This window comes from Meriones unguiculatus, chromosome 10, assembly GCF_030254825.1.
Source record: "Meriones unguiculatus strain TT.TT164.6M chromosome 10, Bangor_MerUng_6.1, whole genome shotgun sequence".
In the NCBI taxonomy this organism is placed as follows: domain Eukaryota; kingdom Metazoa; phylum Chordata; class Mammalia; order Rodentia; family Muridae; genus Meriones; species Meriones unguiculatus.
The window spans coordinates 6,477,665-6,493,549 of NC_083358.1; the positions used below are offsets into that span (position 1 = coordinate 6,477,665).

General features: G+C 52.8%; 1 protein-coding gene across 1 annotated transcript in view; it reads left to right on the plus strand.

The window, feature by feature from the left end:
• The first annotated feature begins 7,687 nt into the window (after window positions 1-7,687).
• The window catches only part of Slc7a5 (solute carrier family 7 member 5), a 28,484-nt gene continuing 20,286 nt past the window's right edge, over window positions 7,688-15,885 (plus strand). The window contains exon 1 of the mRNA XM_021631152.2: window positions 7,688-8,317. Within this exon, the coding sequence (XP_021486827.1) occupies window positions 7,768-8,317 (550 nt within the window). The 5' untranslated portion in view covers window positions 7,688-7,767. The remainder of the gene's footprint in view (window positions 8,318-15,885) is intronic.

Genomic DNA, 15,885 nt, shown 5'->3' on the forward strand with positions numbered 1-15,885 from the left:
AGGGAGCCTGCGTAGCCCCCGGGTTTACTTTGGCAGCTGCTCGTTCCTCTCCCATCCCGGAGCTTCCTACGATGTCAACAGCCTGCAGCCGTGGTGCACAGTGTCCTGGAGCAACTACAGAGGGCCAGCCTGGGCTTCCTGACACGCTTCCTCCTGGATCTGTGATCGCGGCAGTCGCTGGCCCAGGTGCAGCCGACACCTGAAGGCCGCTCGTGACTTCCAGGCACGTTGGGTGTCTTGGTGTCATGGCTGGCAGCAGAGTACTGAAGGGTCGGGTGGCGTCGTCACCATAGACATGATACAAGGGAGAAAGTGATAATCTTGCCTTTGTGTCATCATAGACATGATACAAGGGGGAAAGTGATAATCTTGGAACCCGAAGTCCGTCCTTGAGACTTGGGGAAACAGTCACCCTCAGGTCTCCAGGGAAGGAAGGGCCTTCAATCTGCAAGGACAGAGTCTGCAACGAGAGGACCACACATGGAGGCTTCGGACAGACAGGTGTGTCCTCCGGCCGTGCATGATCGTGCGCACGCGCATTAACTGTAGCATGCAGGATGCCCGGGCAGCAGGATCTCATGTTCGAGATCATCTGTCTGCTTTTTGCCTCCTGGGTGCTGGGGTTACAGATGAACACCGCCGTGGCTCTTTGTAAGGAATGGAGACCCTGGTCCTCAAGCATGTGTATGTCCCAGCCCTCTGTGCTCATGCAGCTAGGGGAAAGACAGCATCAATGAGGCAGAATGTCCTGAAGTCTAAAATGCAGGCATAAAACTGCTTCCACCAGACCTTTCAGGAAACTATCAGAAAGGAGCTTGGGTCCTTTGAGCAACAGGACTCTGTGTTGTGCTAGAAAATGGGGTTGGGTCCCAGGTCTGAAGATTTGAGCCTGGGATAAGGCATATGTTAATTATTAATGAGCATCCATTTTCATGGAATCTAAGAGGCAGGGAAGGCAAGATGGGGGCACCTACAGGGAGGGAGGGGCTTAGCTCCACCGTGCCTCCACAAGAAGTGAGGCAGGATCCAAGGCACTCTTTCCTCTGAGGGTAAGGATGCCTTTGTCTCCTGAAAAAAAAAAAATCCCTTTTGTTAGCTATTTTTAAAAAGCCATGTTAGCCTGGAGTCACTGATACACTCCCGGGAAAAAGGCTGAGCCTGCACACATTGCTACAAAACTACAAACAAAGCTTGAGAGGAAAAGGCTTTGATATCAGCCCTCAAAGCGGCAGGGCAAGAAACAAAGGAGCCTCCCTCACAGTCCTGAGCGCTCTGTGAAGAGCCCACACATCTTCAGAATATCTGGCCTGACTTGGAAAGTTCAAGGTTCTTGCTTTATTGTTCTCCATCTGTGAGAATGCGAATGCATGAGAACTCTTGCTGGGTCCCCACGAAGAAGCTGCATTTAAGATACAATCTCATGGGTGATGGCTGTCCCTGCACTGTCCCCAGTCCTCTCTCTCCCCTGCCCATGTTGTGTAACTGGGGTCACCAGCCTCTCTCAGCCCCAGAGCATGCACAGTTGTTCTAAGAGGCCCGAGTCACTCCTTCCCTTGATGGTTACCCATCCTTTCTTTCCCCGAAGTAGTGTCCTTGGGAAAGTCCCCAAGGCCTAAGCTGTATCTACACCCAGCTATGTTCTTCGGGCAATGGGTACCGCACAGCTCAAGACTTGTTCCTCTGTTTGACAGGGGGCCTGTTAGGCCTGCCACCATAACCCAACTTGACACTCAGAGGTCCCTTCAAGCCAATGGCTCCCAGTGCCACAGACAGACTTAGGGACACCTACTCCCTTCAGCCCTTCATCCCTACATCTGAGGAACCAATGGTTCCCGTCAGTGGAACACAGAGACCATCAAACCTTGCAGATCCATATTTGTTTCACGTACTGTCATGCCCTGACCAGCTGGCCTCATCTTTCGGCTTAGCCTCTCCTCTTCCTCTCCCTGCTCTCCCCAAACTTACATCTCTGATTGGGGAAGTGACTGTGTGTGTGGTTGTGAATCAAACACGATCCTCTAGCTTCCCTGTTCCAGAAGCTTCCTGTGATAGTGAGGTTGAAGCACCTGTTTCTCCTGGAGGCAGCCGGGCCCTTCGTTCTCTTACAGATGAGCTGTGCATGCAGTCCCTTGACTGTTTGCAAGAGCCACTTCTTCCTACCCTTAACCTCCTCAGCCCTCTTCCCTGTCCGTAGGCCTCCTGGGTGCTCCCCAAGCTGTGAGCACTGTCAGCGGGGAGAAGCTTGCTTCCGCTGCAGGCCCCTCATAACCTGAGGAGCTGCAAAGGGAACAGGGACAGTGTGTTCTACTCACATTTGATACAGGACCTCACACAGCCCACACTGGCCTGGAACATGAGATCCTCCTGCCTCAGCTTGCCAAGTGTTGGGTTTAGAGGCACGTACCACCAGGTCCAGTTTGATCACAGCCTTCAGTCTTCTGGGGTTGTGGGGTAGAGTCGCTCCTGTCCACAACAGGAAGGACAGAGGGTAGATGCGTTTCTAGGATTGAGATTAATCTCCTCATCAGAATTTCCTGTTGGTTTGGGTATGGTTTTCAGTAGCACTTAAATGCTTCTGAACGTGAAAGTTATCTTTAAGCAAGTTAAATTCTGCTTATCCTTTTAACTGAATTCTGGAAATTCTGAAGGCTGTCTAGTACACATGCTTTCAAACATAGAAACCTAGATCTGGCCACACACATCATAATGGCATGTGTGTGCGCTCACACATGTACAGTCCTTCTGCGTTACTTCATAATCACACTTGCAGTGGACTCCATTTTACTGTTCAGTCCAACAACTATTTATTGGCAGTGTGCCTGTTAGAGCCCAGGGCACTTGGGGTGCATCCAGAAGCATGGTGGGGTCATACAGGCCTGCAACTCCACCCAGTGCTCGAGAGAGAGGCAGGCAGACCTTTGTGATCTTGAGGCCACCCTGATCTGCATAGTAAGTACCATGCCAGTTCAGGGTCACACAGTCAGAACCTGTCTTTAAAACAACAGGCCACGGCCCCAGGTGCAAGGTGTATGCTGCTGGGGGTGCTCCGAACCCAGAGATGGGGTAGGCACAGGCGAGCCACACTAGAGGCACTCAGTGTGAGCTGGGCGGAGAGGAGGCAGAGGGGGAGAGGGGTTGCATGGCTGGGGCTGTCTGAGGAATTAAGCAAAGAGAGCCAGGGTAGAGACCAGGGAGCCTGAGGAGATGAGAGAGCTCAAGCAGAAGCCGGAGGGGCCTGAGGAGCTGCCCAGGAGCAGGGACAGGCTGTCTCACTCGTAGCATTTTGTTTTTTGAGAAAAAACTCAAGCAGAAGCCGGAGGGGCCTGAGGAGCTGCCCAGGAGCAGGGACAGGCTGTCTCACTCGTAGCATTTTGTTTTTTGAGAAAAAACTCAAGCAGAAGCCGGAGGGGCCTGAGGAGCTGCCCAGGAGCAGGGACAGGCTGTCTCACTCGTAGCATTTTGTTTTTTGAGAAAAAACTCAAGCAGAAGCCGGAGGGGCCTGAGGAGCTGCCCAGGAGCAGGGACAGGCTGTCTCACTCGTAGCATTTTGTTTTTTGAGAAAAAACTCAAGCAGAAGCCGGAGGGGCCTGAGGAGCTGCCCAGGAGCAGGGACAGGCTGTCTCACTCGTAGCATTTTGTTTTTTGTTTACGTAGCTCAGGCTGGCCTGAAGCATACGACCCCTCCTGCCTCAGCATCCAGTGCATTTGGTTGGTTTATAGGTGTTTGGCCACCCAGTACTGATGGGTGAGGGGATCAGATTTCTTCTTTCCCAGAGCCCAAATGATCCCAATTTGTTCCTCCACTGGCTTCACAGCAAAGCATCCTGCCCTCTGCCGGTACTGGCTCCAAGAGCCAGGACTTCGAGTGTGGAGGAAGTTGCAGTCCATTTGGAAAAGGACTCGTGTCTAGGAACCTGCTCTTGCAGATCTAAGCACCTGTAAGAGAGGCTTTCAAAACTGACTAGTGTGGCAAAATGAAAACCGGTACCCAGAGCCCTGAGAGGTCCGGCTATCTGCTCATGCAGGCCACACTGGGTTCCTGGCATCCCTCAGTACCATCTCCACTGCAGAGACAGGGCCTGCTGGAGGTGTGCTGTCTTGGCTTATATACTAGTGACTGTGCCACTACACAGAGGCAAACAAGAGGCTGAAAGGACGGGCAGAGGCCGCTCCTCACAGCAGCAATGGCTGCTCGGGGCAAATGTTCACTTTAACAGTATGGCTAACATCGTTGGAAAGGCCTCTTACCAGCTTTTGCCACCAAGAATCTGACATCAATCCCCCATCAAGAAAGGCTGGAGAGGTGGCTCAGTGGTTAAGAGCACTGGCTGCTCTTCCAGAGGATCTGGGTTCAGTTCCCAGCACCCACATGGCAGCTCACAGAGTCTGTAACTCCAGTTCCAGAGGGATCTGACACCCCCACACAGACATACATGCAGGCAAAACACCAATACACAGAAAAAAATAAAAATAAATAATCAAAATACTTTAAAAGTTGCTGGGGTCATAGCTCAGTTGGTGTTGACTGAGTTGACCTGAGTAAAATCTCTCAGAATCCACGTTAAAAAAAAGAACAAAAGAGCCAGGTGTGGTAACACAGGTTTATAAGCCCAGGGCCGGGGAGGCAGGGCCAGGCAATCCAGGGCAGCCTAGCCTACTCAGCAAGGTCCAGGCCTATGTAAACCCTCTTTCAAAACACAAGGGGTGTGCTCAAGAGCACTTTTTGCTCTCGTAGAGGACCGGTTCAGTTCCCAGCACCCACATGATGGCTTACAACCCTCTGTAACTCCGCTTACAGGAAATGCAACGCCCTCTTCTTTCCTTTTGTCACCAGACACACGTGGCGCACAGACACGCATGCAGTCAAAACATCCATCCACATAAAATAAATTAAAAAAAAACAATATAAAATTAAAAAATTAAAATAAACAAGGGGGGGTGTCACAAAAATGGCTCAGCAGGTAAAGGTGCTTGCAGCCAAGCCTGAGTGCAACCCTCAAAACTAATGTGCTAGAGAGGACTGACTCCTGCAAGGTGGCCTCTGACCTACACACACTCCCGTCTGCAGAGATGCCCAGGTTACTGTGTCTCTGTTGTGTGGCTTTCATGGGTAGATGCAAACAAACTTCTGCTTATGATAGATGGGGCACCGACAGACCCAGTTCCGTGCAAGCCCAAGCTGGCTAATGATGAGCTCATGGGGCCCAGTTACTTCCAGAAGCGTAGGTGACAAGATGGCAGTGTCAACACTCTCACGATCAACCCTTTACCTCCCCTGTACTCCAACACCTCCCATCACCTCATGTACAGGGGTGGAAGTGTGCAGCTGGGCAGCACGGGCAGGAGGGAGGGTCCGGCGACTCTCCACCCCTCTCTTCTGCGAAAGACTGTTAAGAGGTGGTCACACGTGCTCTCATCTCAAGATGGATGTGGGAAGGCAGGGATCCCGACACCCCATCAGCCCTGTGAGAATACCCAACACCGTTTTAAATAAATTACTGACCAACTGAAGAGCTAGCTAGCCACTAGGCTACCACCATGGCCACCGCAACTAAGGAAATTTGTTTAAAATCAAACTGCTCCTGAATCCACCAGTAGATGGCGCTCCTGGAAAAGATTTCAGAGTCTTCTCTGTTACCAAGGGAGCGGGCAGGGGTACACACCAAAGCTGCTTTGCAGAAGGAAGTCTAAACCTTACATGGCAGTGGAGTTGTCACGGCCTTGGGTCTTAGGGACATTCAATGGGCCTGGTCACCCTTCCTGGAAAGGACCACAACAGCATCCCAGAACCCCAATATCCAGGTACTAAACCTCCCAACTGTCCCAGAGAACTTGATTGAACACAGGGTCCCTCTTGCTGCTTTCCTTGTTAATTCTTTCTCTGAATTCCAGACCCAGAAAAGCCATTTGAACCTGTGGGTTCCTCCAGCACCACCCTTCTTGGCTTAATTGTGGTCGTGATTTTACACCTTCGTGGACTATTGCTAACTGTGGCTCAAATCAAAGCTCCCCAATGACTGTTACACAGAACCTCGCTACTGGGAATGGGAAGAGATTCCAAAGGACTGAAGGTTCGCAGGGTTCACACCCACAGGTGAGAGGTTGGCAGGTTGCTTGCTTTGAGGTCAGAGGCCAGGAGGGTGGGCGAGTTTCACAACTGCAAGTCGGTTTCCTCGTTTACAGTGTCTCTCAGAGTTGCCACGCGTCTTTTTCAGTCAGGAGCTGCACCTTGGAATCTTAGCAATGTCTCAGTGGGTTGGTGGTATGTCTTTAGTCCTCTGAAAGGGCCGTGCAAGGAATGAGAGGCAAGTTTCTCAATCCTCCCAAAGCCACCAACTCAGGCATGTTAATGCTGGTGTGACCGTTCAGCTCCCTGGCATGTGAAGGACTGACACACTGGAAGGGGGCTCCCGTGACATGCCCTGGAGTCCTTGGTAAACACCTCCCCAACTCGGCCTTGCAAGGACAGCTTTGGCATTCTTGGCTGCCGCTGTGGCTCCAGGGATGGCGAGAAGTTTGAACCTTTTTCGTTTGGTCATGCCTCAGGAGTGGGGAAGGCAGAGAGGATCTGCTTAGCAGACTGGACTGTTTGTGCACAGCACAGCTGGCTCTGCAGCCTCACGGGTCGGAACGTTCTTCTTCAACTACAGCCCCTCACCGGCGGCTTCTGTTTGTGTGTGTGTGTGTGTGTATGTGTGAGCAGAAGACTCTTTAGGACAGAGAAGGGAACAGTGGGTGAAAAGTTGGTGGTGGGGCTTCCTTGTCTGACCTTGACCACTGTCTAGAGCTTTCCCAGCACATCTGTCGGCTCAAATTACCATGCCCTGCAACCAGGCCTGGGGTGTTGAGGCTTTCAGACTTCTAACCTCAAAAGCCCTCCTACCTAAGATTTTCTAAGAATGACGAGCTAAAGCCCCTTCACTCTACGGCCTGCTCTAACTAAGGGGTCCCCGTCTTCACTTCCACTGAGTACGCAGGTTCTCTCCTTCCAAAGCTTGCTTTTCCAGGTTGGGTGTACCACGAGGCAAGCTTCTGACTTGAGATCAGATGCGTATCCATGTCCAGGACTGGGCTGGCTCCCATCCTGGCCTATTCCCTGCTTCCAGAGCTGATGGATCTTTTCACCCTCTTGACTTGTTTCCTCACGACCAAGCTGGACCATAAGCGTGCCCCAGCCATCACTTCTTCCATACGCGACTCCCCCCCCTCCCAGTTACACCGGATATGCAGACTGGAAGAAGGTGAGATAAGGTCCCTCTAGGAAAGGACAAGATTCCCAGCAGGTGGTGAGCGTACACCTTGAACTACCCTCCCGGTGCTTTGACCCCAGGCGAGTCCTCTGTACCATCAGCTTCCACTTGGGGCAGGGGAGGCAAGAGAGAGGAGAGGCACGTCATCACCGTCCGGCCCCCGGTCCAACGCACAGAGGGACTTGTGAGAAGGCGTGAGGCCTCGCCACCCGCGTGCAGCGTTCCAATCTCACGCAATACACCGCGTTAAATACAACACCACGCCGCATTCTGGGCTCCACGTGCTCTAACAGGCCTAGGGGCGGGGCCCGAGGGGAGGCGGAGTCGTGCGGACGGAGGTGGGCGGGGCCTCCGCAGACGGACCAACTGCGGCGGCGGTGGGCGGGGCCTGGCGGGCGGGTAACGGCGAGAATAAAAGGCCTCAGGAGCCGCGCGGGCGCAGACGCATTTCTCAGTGCGCGGAGGGCGGCTCGGCCGCGCGCACGCCGGGTATCCAGGCCGAGCCGGGAGCGAGAGCATGGCGGGCGCGGGCGCAAAGCGGCGCGCGGTGGCGTCCCCTGCGGCGACGCTGGCGGCGGCAGCCGAGGAGGAGCGGCAGGCGAGAGAGAAGATGCTGGTGGCGCGGCACGCGGACGGCTCGGATTCCGGGGGCGAAGGCGTGACCCTGCAGCGCAACATCACTCTGCTCAATGGTGTGGCCATCATCGTGGGCACCATCATCGGCTCGGGCATCTTTGTGACGCCCACGGGCGTGCTCAAGGAAGCGGGCTCGCCCGGGCTGGCCCTCGTGGTGTGGGCTGTGTGTGGCGTCTTCTCCATCGTGGGCGCACTCTGCTACGCCGAGCTGGGCACCACCATCTCCAAGTCGGGCGGCGACTACGCCTACATGCTGGAGGTCTACGGCTCGCTGCCGGCCTTCCTCAAGCTCTGGATCGAGCTGCTCATCATTCGGCCCTCCTCACAGTACATCGTGGCGCTGGTCTTCGCCACCTACCTGCTCAAGCCGATCTTCCCCACCTGTCCGGTGCCCGAGGAGGCAGCCAAGCTCGTGGCCTGCCTCTGCGTGCGTAAGTAGGGGTCCGGCTGGGGCGGAGTGGGCGAGAGCCCAGGTCTTTTAACATTTTCTATGTCCCGAGTGCCCATCCCAGCGTCCCTCCATCTGTCCATCCTTGGACCATCTCGGCAGTTCCAGGCTAAAGTCACAGGTTCCAGAACCTACGTGCGTTTCTTTAACCCATTCACAGGGTCCGCACTTTCGGGGGTACCGTCTTTGACCCTGCGGCGGGCATCCCGCTTCCTGGACCTAATTCCTCGAGCAGTCCAGCCTGTCCCGGGTGAAAGCAGTAGCCCCTGCGTCTTGCAATGCAGCACGTGGAGTGGCTGGGGTGCCAGTTTCCTGTTTCAGCTTCGATTGCTGACTGGTTGCTAAGAGGGAAATTACAGTTAAAAAAATTACTTACGTCCTTCAAACTGGCCTGTCAGGAATTAGTGCATGGGCTGACTCATAAGAAAACAGTAGTAATAAAATTGTGTGTGGTAGTAAAGGCTGCTTGTTCCTTTGGGGTGAGCACAGAATCCTGTAAAGGCTGGCTGTCAATAAAGGGCTTGGAGCTTGGCGGCGGACAGTCTGGGTGGGTGGCCTTGGGGGCGGGGGAGGTCCCAATATGTGCCAGGTAACAGCTGTTGAGTGTAGCCTTAGTGGGGCGCACAGGTCAAGAAGGATTGGTTTCTGCTTTCTAAAACAGTTGTGTGATCTACCCCCACCCCACCCCACCCCGCTCCCAGGACCGGGGAGAACAGTCGTTTGAAGTAAATGCCACATGATTTGGGGGGAGATTTTGGGGGAAGTTTGAGGAAGCAACCTGGAAACTATGCTGCTTTCAAAATTTACAGATGATCCCAGGCAGCTAAATTCATCTGTTTCCTTTCGGAGTTGCCTTGCTAATTAGCAAGCAAGGAGATGGGGACAGGTAGCAGGGCTAAAAGTTTTGAGCTGTGATCCGAGGAGGGGCCACTGTCAGCACCGAAGCAGCTGCAGAAGGGCAGTGTCTGTGGGGGCTTTGGCCATGAGACTCTCGTTATGCTTAAATCCTGGACCCCCCCCCCCCACACACACACGAACACACCTGCTCTGTAATACTGTTTGGAGACTGACTGGCTGATGACATGTTAAAGTCTCCATGCAGTTTGCTTGGTTCATGTGTAAAAAAATGGTCAAAGCCACGGTTGATCTGCAGAAGTACTGGACTGGCGAGGGAAAGCCTGGGCTCAAAAGGGACAATGGGTTACTGCACTTGCCTACTCAGAATTTTAATTGTCCAATTTTCATTATTGATAGGAATTACAGATAGGGGTTGGTATGAGTATCGGAAGGTTTCTCGTGTTTGTTTGTATCTTGAGACAGGGTCTTGCTGTGTAGCCTGCAACTCTCCTCTGCCCCTGAGAGCATGGAGTAAGTGTGTGCACCACCATGCCAGGCTGGCATGGTATCATAAGAGCCCACACTCCTTGTCAAATGGACCTGGAAAGCCGGTTTCTGGCTTGTGCAGGTGTTTGTGAAGTATGCGAAACAGCTCTTGCTCACAGGTGGCAGTGAGCGTGAAGGGTTTGCAAATGTCCTTTCTTCTAAATTTCTTCTCAATGTTTTATTTGTTCTGCGCACTGGTGGAGGTCAGAAGACAATCATGGGAGCTCTTTTCTTCTACCATGTAAGCCCCTGGCCTGGAAATCGGGTCTTTGTTTGGCAGCAAGCCCTTTTATCTGCAGAGCCGTCTCACTGGCCCAAATGTCTTCTTTCTTTAAGAAAGAAAGGCTAACACATGCATAATGGTGTAAATATTCAACTATATAGACATGTGAGGGTCAGCCATTCCTGTCACCCCAACCCTGTAGCTAATGGTAAAGTCGAAGTTGGGTCACAGTGGACGCCTTTTTTTTTAAAGTCTGAGGAAACACAACATGCTTCAGTTTCTCAGGAAAGCTTCACTTAGGGCTCCAACAAGCTTCTGCAACATTTGGAGCTTCCAAGATTTGAGAATGCCCTGCATGTGGGCTCTGCTCAGATAGCCAGTGCCTTCCATAGAGCATGCGGCAGGTCATGCTTTCACAGACTTCTTTTGTGATTGTGATACAAGGGGTTGTCGTGTTTTTTTCTTTTTTAATTAATTAATTTATTTATTATGTGTGCAACATCTGCATGTATGCCTTCACATCAGAAGAGGGCACCAGATCTCATTATAGATGGTTGTGAGCCACCATGTGGTTGCTGGGAATTGAATTTCAGGACCTCTGGGAGAGCAGCCAGTGCTCTTAACCTCTGAGCCATCTCTCCAGCTCCCGGAATTTTGGTTTTAAAATTTTTGAAAACTTACATGTGTGTGAGTGTTTTGCCTACATAAGTTTTCACCACCTGTTGTGTGTGCATTACCTGTGGAGGCCAGAAGAGAGAGTCAGAGCCCCTGGGATTGGAGTTATAGACAGTTATGGGCCACTGGCTTGAACCCCAGTCAGTCCCCTGGAAGACCATCTCTCCAGCCCCATGACCCACGATAAAAAAAAAAATCTTAATTAGCTTTGTTACCATCCTTTGTGGCTGCAGTAGGTAAAACCCTCTGGTGAGTTCTAGAACAGACACAGCCTGGCTCGAGTTCTGGAATGTCAGGGTGAGATCTGCCAGTCTTCCTTTCTGCCCACTTGGTCTACTTGACAAGCGCTGCAGACACAGTTCTGTTTGTCGGAACCGCGGGGGTGTGTTCTGCCGCCACCGCCCTCGGGTTGGGATGAGAGGGTCTCAGTGACAGCAGGACAGGCTTCTACAGGAGGCCACACCTATTTCTGCTAGAAAGGCAGCTGGCCTGGCAGGGCAGGCAGACCCCAGAGGCTCTTAGAGGCTCAGAAGGGCTGCAGAGCCTCTAAGGCCTGGTTGCTGGCTCTGGGCAGGTTATCCTCTGAGCAGTGAGTTTCAGTATGTGTCTGCGAGTGTCCTGTTCTTTCTAGAGGGCACTTCTGGGGAATGTACTGTTCCCTGGCTTCCATGCCCTGAGGCACCAAGAGTCTGCTTTTAGGGCAGAGGCCCGGTTCTGTGGGTTGGTGAGTTCTAGAGTCCCTTACGCTTGTCTCTCCATGAGTGTCCTTCCCCCAGATGAGGCTGTTGGGTAATGGTAGTTGCTGTGTCTGGAGACCTCCCTGTGACCTTGCTGTGGGAAACCTGGAGAGGAGTCTTTCATAAAGATTAGAGACTTGCTGTCCACACCGTTCATGACCGTCACGTGCCTGTGTGAGTGAGGCCTGAGGTGTGTGGCTTGGGTTTTTTTGTGTTCTTTGTTTTGTTTTGTGGTGGTGTGGGGCGGGGGTTTCTCTGTGTGACCCTGCCTGTCCTAGAACTCACTCTGTAGACCAGGCTGGTCTTGAACTCATAGATCTGATTGCCTCTGCCTCCAGAGTGCTGGGACTGAGGGTGTGCACTGCCGCTACCTGGCGTGTGCTTGCTCTTGCCTGAGTAGAGCTCAGTAGCTTAGATGGTGTCAAGCTGACTTGGAGCCCAGTGTCTTAGGTAAGTCTGCTAAACACCGTAATCAAAAGCACCTTGGGAAAGGGTTTCTCCCATCTTCCAGCTCGTAGTGCGTCATCCAGAGAAGCCGGGGCAAGAAGCTGGAGACAGGGGTTGATGCAGAGGCCATGGAAGAGTGCTTCTTATCAGTGTTTTCCTCAGGGCTTGCTCAGCCTGCTCTTTTTTGTTGTTGTTGTTTAATGTCATCCAGGACCACCCATCCCCCCGTGGTGGCGCTACACCCAGTGAGCTGGACCCTCCCACTGGAATCGTTTGCTAAGAAATGCATTATAGGCTTGCCTCCAGGCAGTTCTTCTGGGGGTATTTCTTCAGTTAAAGAGTCCCTCTACCCAAATGACTCCAGCTTGTGTCAATTCACATAAAACTAACGAGGACATTCAGGCAGTGCCAAGATTTGTCTTGTTGCAGAATCCTCCAAAGGAGCTGAGATTCTAGCTGAGCTGGGATGTCTCTAACCTCACAGGCCATGTCTGGCTGTGCTGAGGTGCATGGAGGGCAGCAGCCTAGACTCCAGAATGCAGCACAGGCTCTGCGTGGTGACCAGCTCATTGTTCTCCTGCGACCTGTGTCACCTTCCCAGGCCTGAGAGTGTGAAGGACATGGCCTGCTGACTGGTCTGAAACCTTGAAGGTGTGTGTCCTATCCTTTTCCCAGCTGAGTGGAGGATGGGAACCCTCTCAGGAGAGTTTATGCCAGAGAGACTGGCTGGCATAAACTCCTCAGTGCCAGGAAACTCGTTATTCTCCACCAGATGAGTCGGGCCGGGGTTCGGACAGTCTTAGCTGGCATGTGTCTGGAGGCTGTGGCCTGGGATTTTTTTCCCACGTGGTCTGATTTCAGGAAGGACCCTCCACACTTCCACGCATAACTCTATAAAATGGGGATCCATCCTGCCTAGGTGTTGGTGGAGAGCTTTATTTAGTGTACACAAGGATATGTATCATTTTCCTGTGCTCTGCCCCGTGTGCCTGCTCCTTCTTAACAGGGACCAGCCCTGCACTGAGAAAAGGACCAAAGGAGGGAGAAACAGTCTCTGGAGGGTGCTAGCCGCCTCTCTTCCCCTGGGGCCTGTTGGAGAAGCGTAGATTCCCGCTTGGCCCTGCCTGGGTTTCTGTCCAGGTTCTTCTGACCTGAAGGTCAGCGGGTCAACTGAGTAGCAACTAGGTGGGGTGGGGGGTGGCTTTTTACCCCCTCTCTTCAAGTCACTGCCTCTGCTATAGACCCCAGGCCTACACAGGCCCCTGTTGGAGTTTCTGGCCATGCCTGCTGCCATGGCTGAGCTGAGGCAAAGACTGTGGCACTGCTAATGCGCCAGTGGCCCCAGTGTCTAGATCCATGAGCTCAGTGCTGCCTAGAGCTTTGTAATTAGCACCAAAATCGGCTTTCCCAGCCAGACATGAAAGCACATGCGCACTGAGCAGATCTAGTCATGGGACCTAGAACCTCAGAACCTGTGACCAGGGCAGGTGGGAAATAAGGCATGTAGGCATTCAGACATTTCTAACTCTTTTTTTTTTTTTTTGGAGGAGGGGAGAGGTAGGGCGGGTGCTGCTGGGGATTATGGACTGCTGGGTAATCCGTAGCATGGCCAGGATCTCTGAACAGCCACAGTCCCAGGCCCTGAGACAAATGAGGGCAAGTACCCTGAAAGCATTGTTTCATGGTGAACACCCAGCCTCTGCATATTTCCTCTGACTTAGCCTTTGAAATCCATGTAATCATTCCCATGTTTCACAGCTAGAGAAGCTGAGGCAGGAGTAGGTTGGGAGCACCCAGCCATGCCTCTAGGCAGGGTGGCAGGTGCCAAGGTCCTGAGGTGGCCTTGGTCACAAGAGTCTGTGTGTCATGGGGAGCCTGCGAGCCTGAGGTGTCTTCACCCCTGAGCACCAGCCATCAGACGAGTTCTTGGCTGGATGTTTTTCTGTACCATGCCCACACTTCCCCTTTGCCAGGATTTGCTGCCGTGTAAAGAATTAGCAGGATTTCCCATCCCAGTTCTCTGGAGCCTGGTGTGTGCAATCTGATCCACACTGACTCGCCCTGACCTTGGGGCTGGCCTGCATGTGTCATTGCCGAGACCTTAGGTATGGCAGCTGCTCGTGGCCAGTGAGGAGCCGGCCTTCAGCTTATACTTCCGAGCGTGCCGGTAGCTCAGGCTACAGAACGGAAGTGTCTAGGAGTGTGTTTACTGGTTCCCTTGAGCCTCATCAGTCTGGGTTGTGTGGGAGGATCAGGGCCACAGAGATGGCCTGAGCCAGCTCCTGACTCTGTCTCTCGAGCTGTGAGCCCTCCAGACTCGTGGCCCAGGACAGGGTGGGATTGAACGTCTGTACCACAATGGATAAGGTAGAGGCTGCAGGGGACACACCTGCTAAGGGGAGCAGCTGCCTAAAGTGCTGTTCAGTGCTGGGCCTAGTCAGCTGGCAGTCCCTCAGCCTAGGGATTTCTGGCTCTTTTGACTGCACCTGCTGGACCTGATTGAGATGGAGAGATGCCTTGGTGTCTTGTTATTAACAGGTATATGCTGATCACTATACACACACCCGAACACATAAACACACACACACACACACACACACACACACACACCCGTTGTGCCCTGGTGAAGCCTGAATGCACTCCATTCAGCAAGTTTATTGTAATGTTTGCTACCATCTGCTGGCCATGCTTCAAATACTAGGAAAAGTGTCTGTGTGTGCCACACATAGACCTACAGCTAGACTACTCAAGTGCTTCTTTAGGGACGTAAAGGTTAGTCCCGAGTCTGGCTGTGAGACTTACAGGTCTGGGTGCTCTCCTACTCCAGGAACTGCTGTGTAGCTGGAGCCAAGTCTTACCTGCCTTTTCTTGGTAGCTTCGCTGATGGGGGAGTTGCGGGGCCGTGTGTACATGTGTAAGCCTGCACCCAGCTGGTGATGAGGAACCCTTATCACCCACACAGTTTCATTTTTTTGGTTCGTCAACACTGCAGTGATCAGATTAATAGGAAGCCCTTGGGCATGGGCCTTTAGCCTCGTGGTGCCGGTTCTGCATATGGAGTGGGAGCAGAGGCTTAGCGGTGTCCTGTACCCTGTGACAGGCCCGGCAGCCATTCAGAGCTGCCAGGAACCTTTGAGACCTGTCTTGAGGGAGCTTGCTTCAGAAGATGAGTTGGGAAGTCACTCAGGGGTGAGTGGGTGTTTTCCTTAACCCAGGACTTGGGTTTAACTGAGTTTCAACATATTAAGCCAATGATTTCTGGCCTGTTGAAAGGATGTGCCAGGCCTCTTTGAAGTGTTGCTGATACTTGCACCTTGGAACTGTATGTGGTTGGCTAGTGCTCACTGTGTGTTTAGTGTATGGCCTGGGTTCCACCCCACACCAAGAGGAAGATAGTGGAGAAACGACAGAGCCCGGAGCCTAAGGACAGGGCACAGGGTTAGACTAAGTGCGACCAGCTTGTTAGGCCCTGTGTCCATAGAACATTGTAGACACCAGGCGAGGTGGTGCACGCCTTAGTTCAAGGCCAGTTTGGCCTAGAGTGAGTTCTAGGACAGCGAGGGCTACACACAGAGAAACCCTTTCTCAAAAAGAAAAAAAAAAATTCTTATTGAAGACTCCCCAGCAGTAACCTTCCTCTGCCAAGACTTACGGTTGTGAGTTCGCTTGGCCCCTCAGAGTGACATCCTTCAATGGAGTTGTGTTACACTCTGGAGGTTTCCCAGCCTGTGTGGCCAAGCGTGTTCTCTGGAGTCCAGAAAAGGGAGCCTGGAGAAGTCGCCCACTGGTATCTGAGTGGGCACCTTGGGCAGGTGGCCCCAGCGTGTGGGAACTTGCTGACCTCAGAAGCTTGTCTGGGTGGAAGTTCCAGTGGTTGGCGTTTGTTTTCACTAGCACCTGGGGAGTCTGGTCAGGTGACTGGCCAATAGACGGCCCACTGGTTTACTGCAAGGCAGGCTCGCTGGAGCTCTCGTGGGCTCTACCCAGGAGACTTAAGTGGGGAATTTGAAAACACCTAGACCTTAAGGAGCCGGGAGACGCTGCTGACTTCGGGGACTCCTGTGTTCATCAGCAGGTCACCACTAA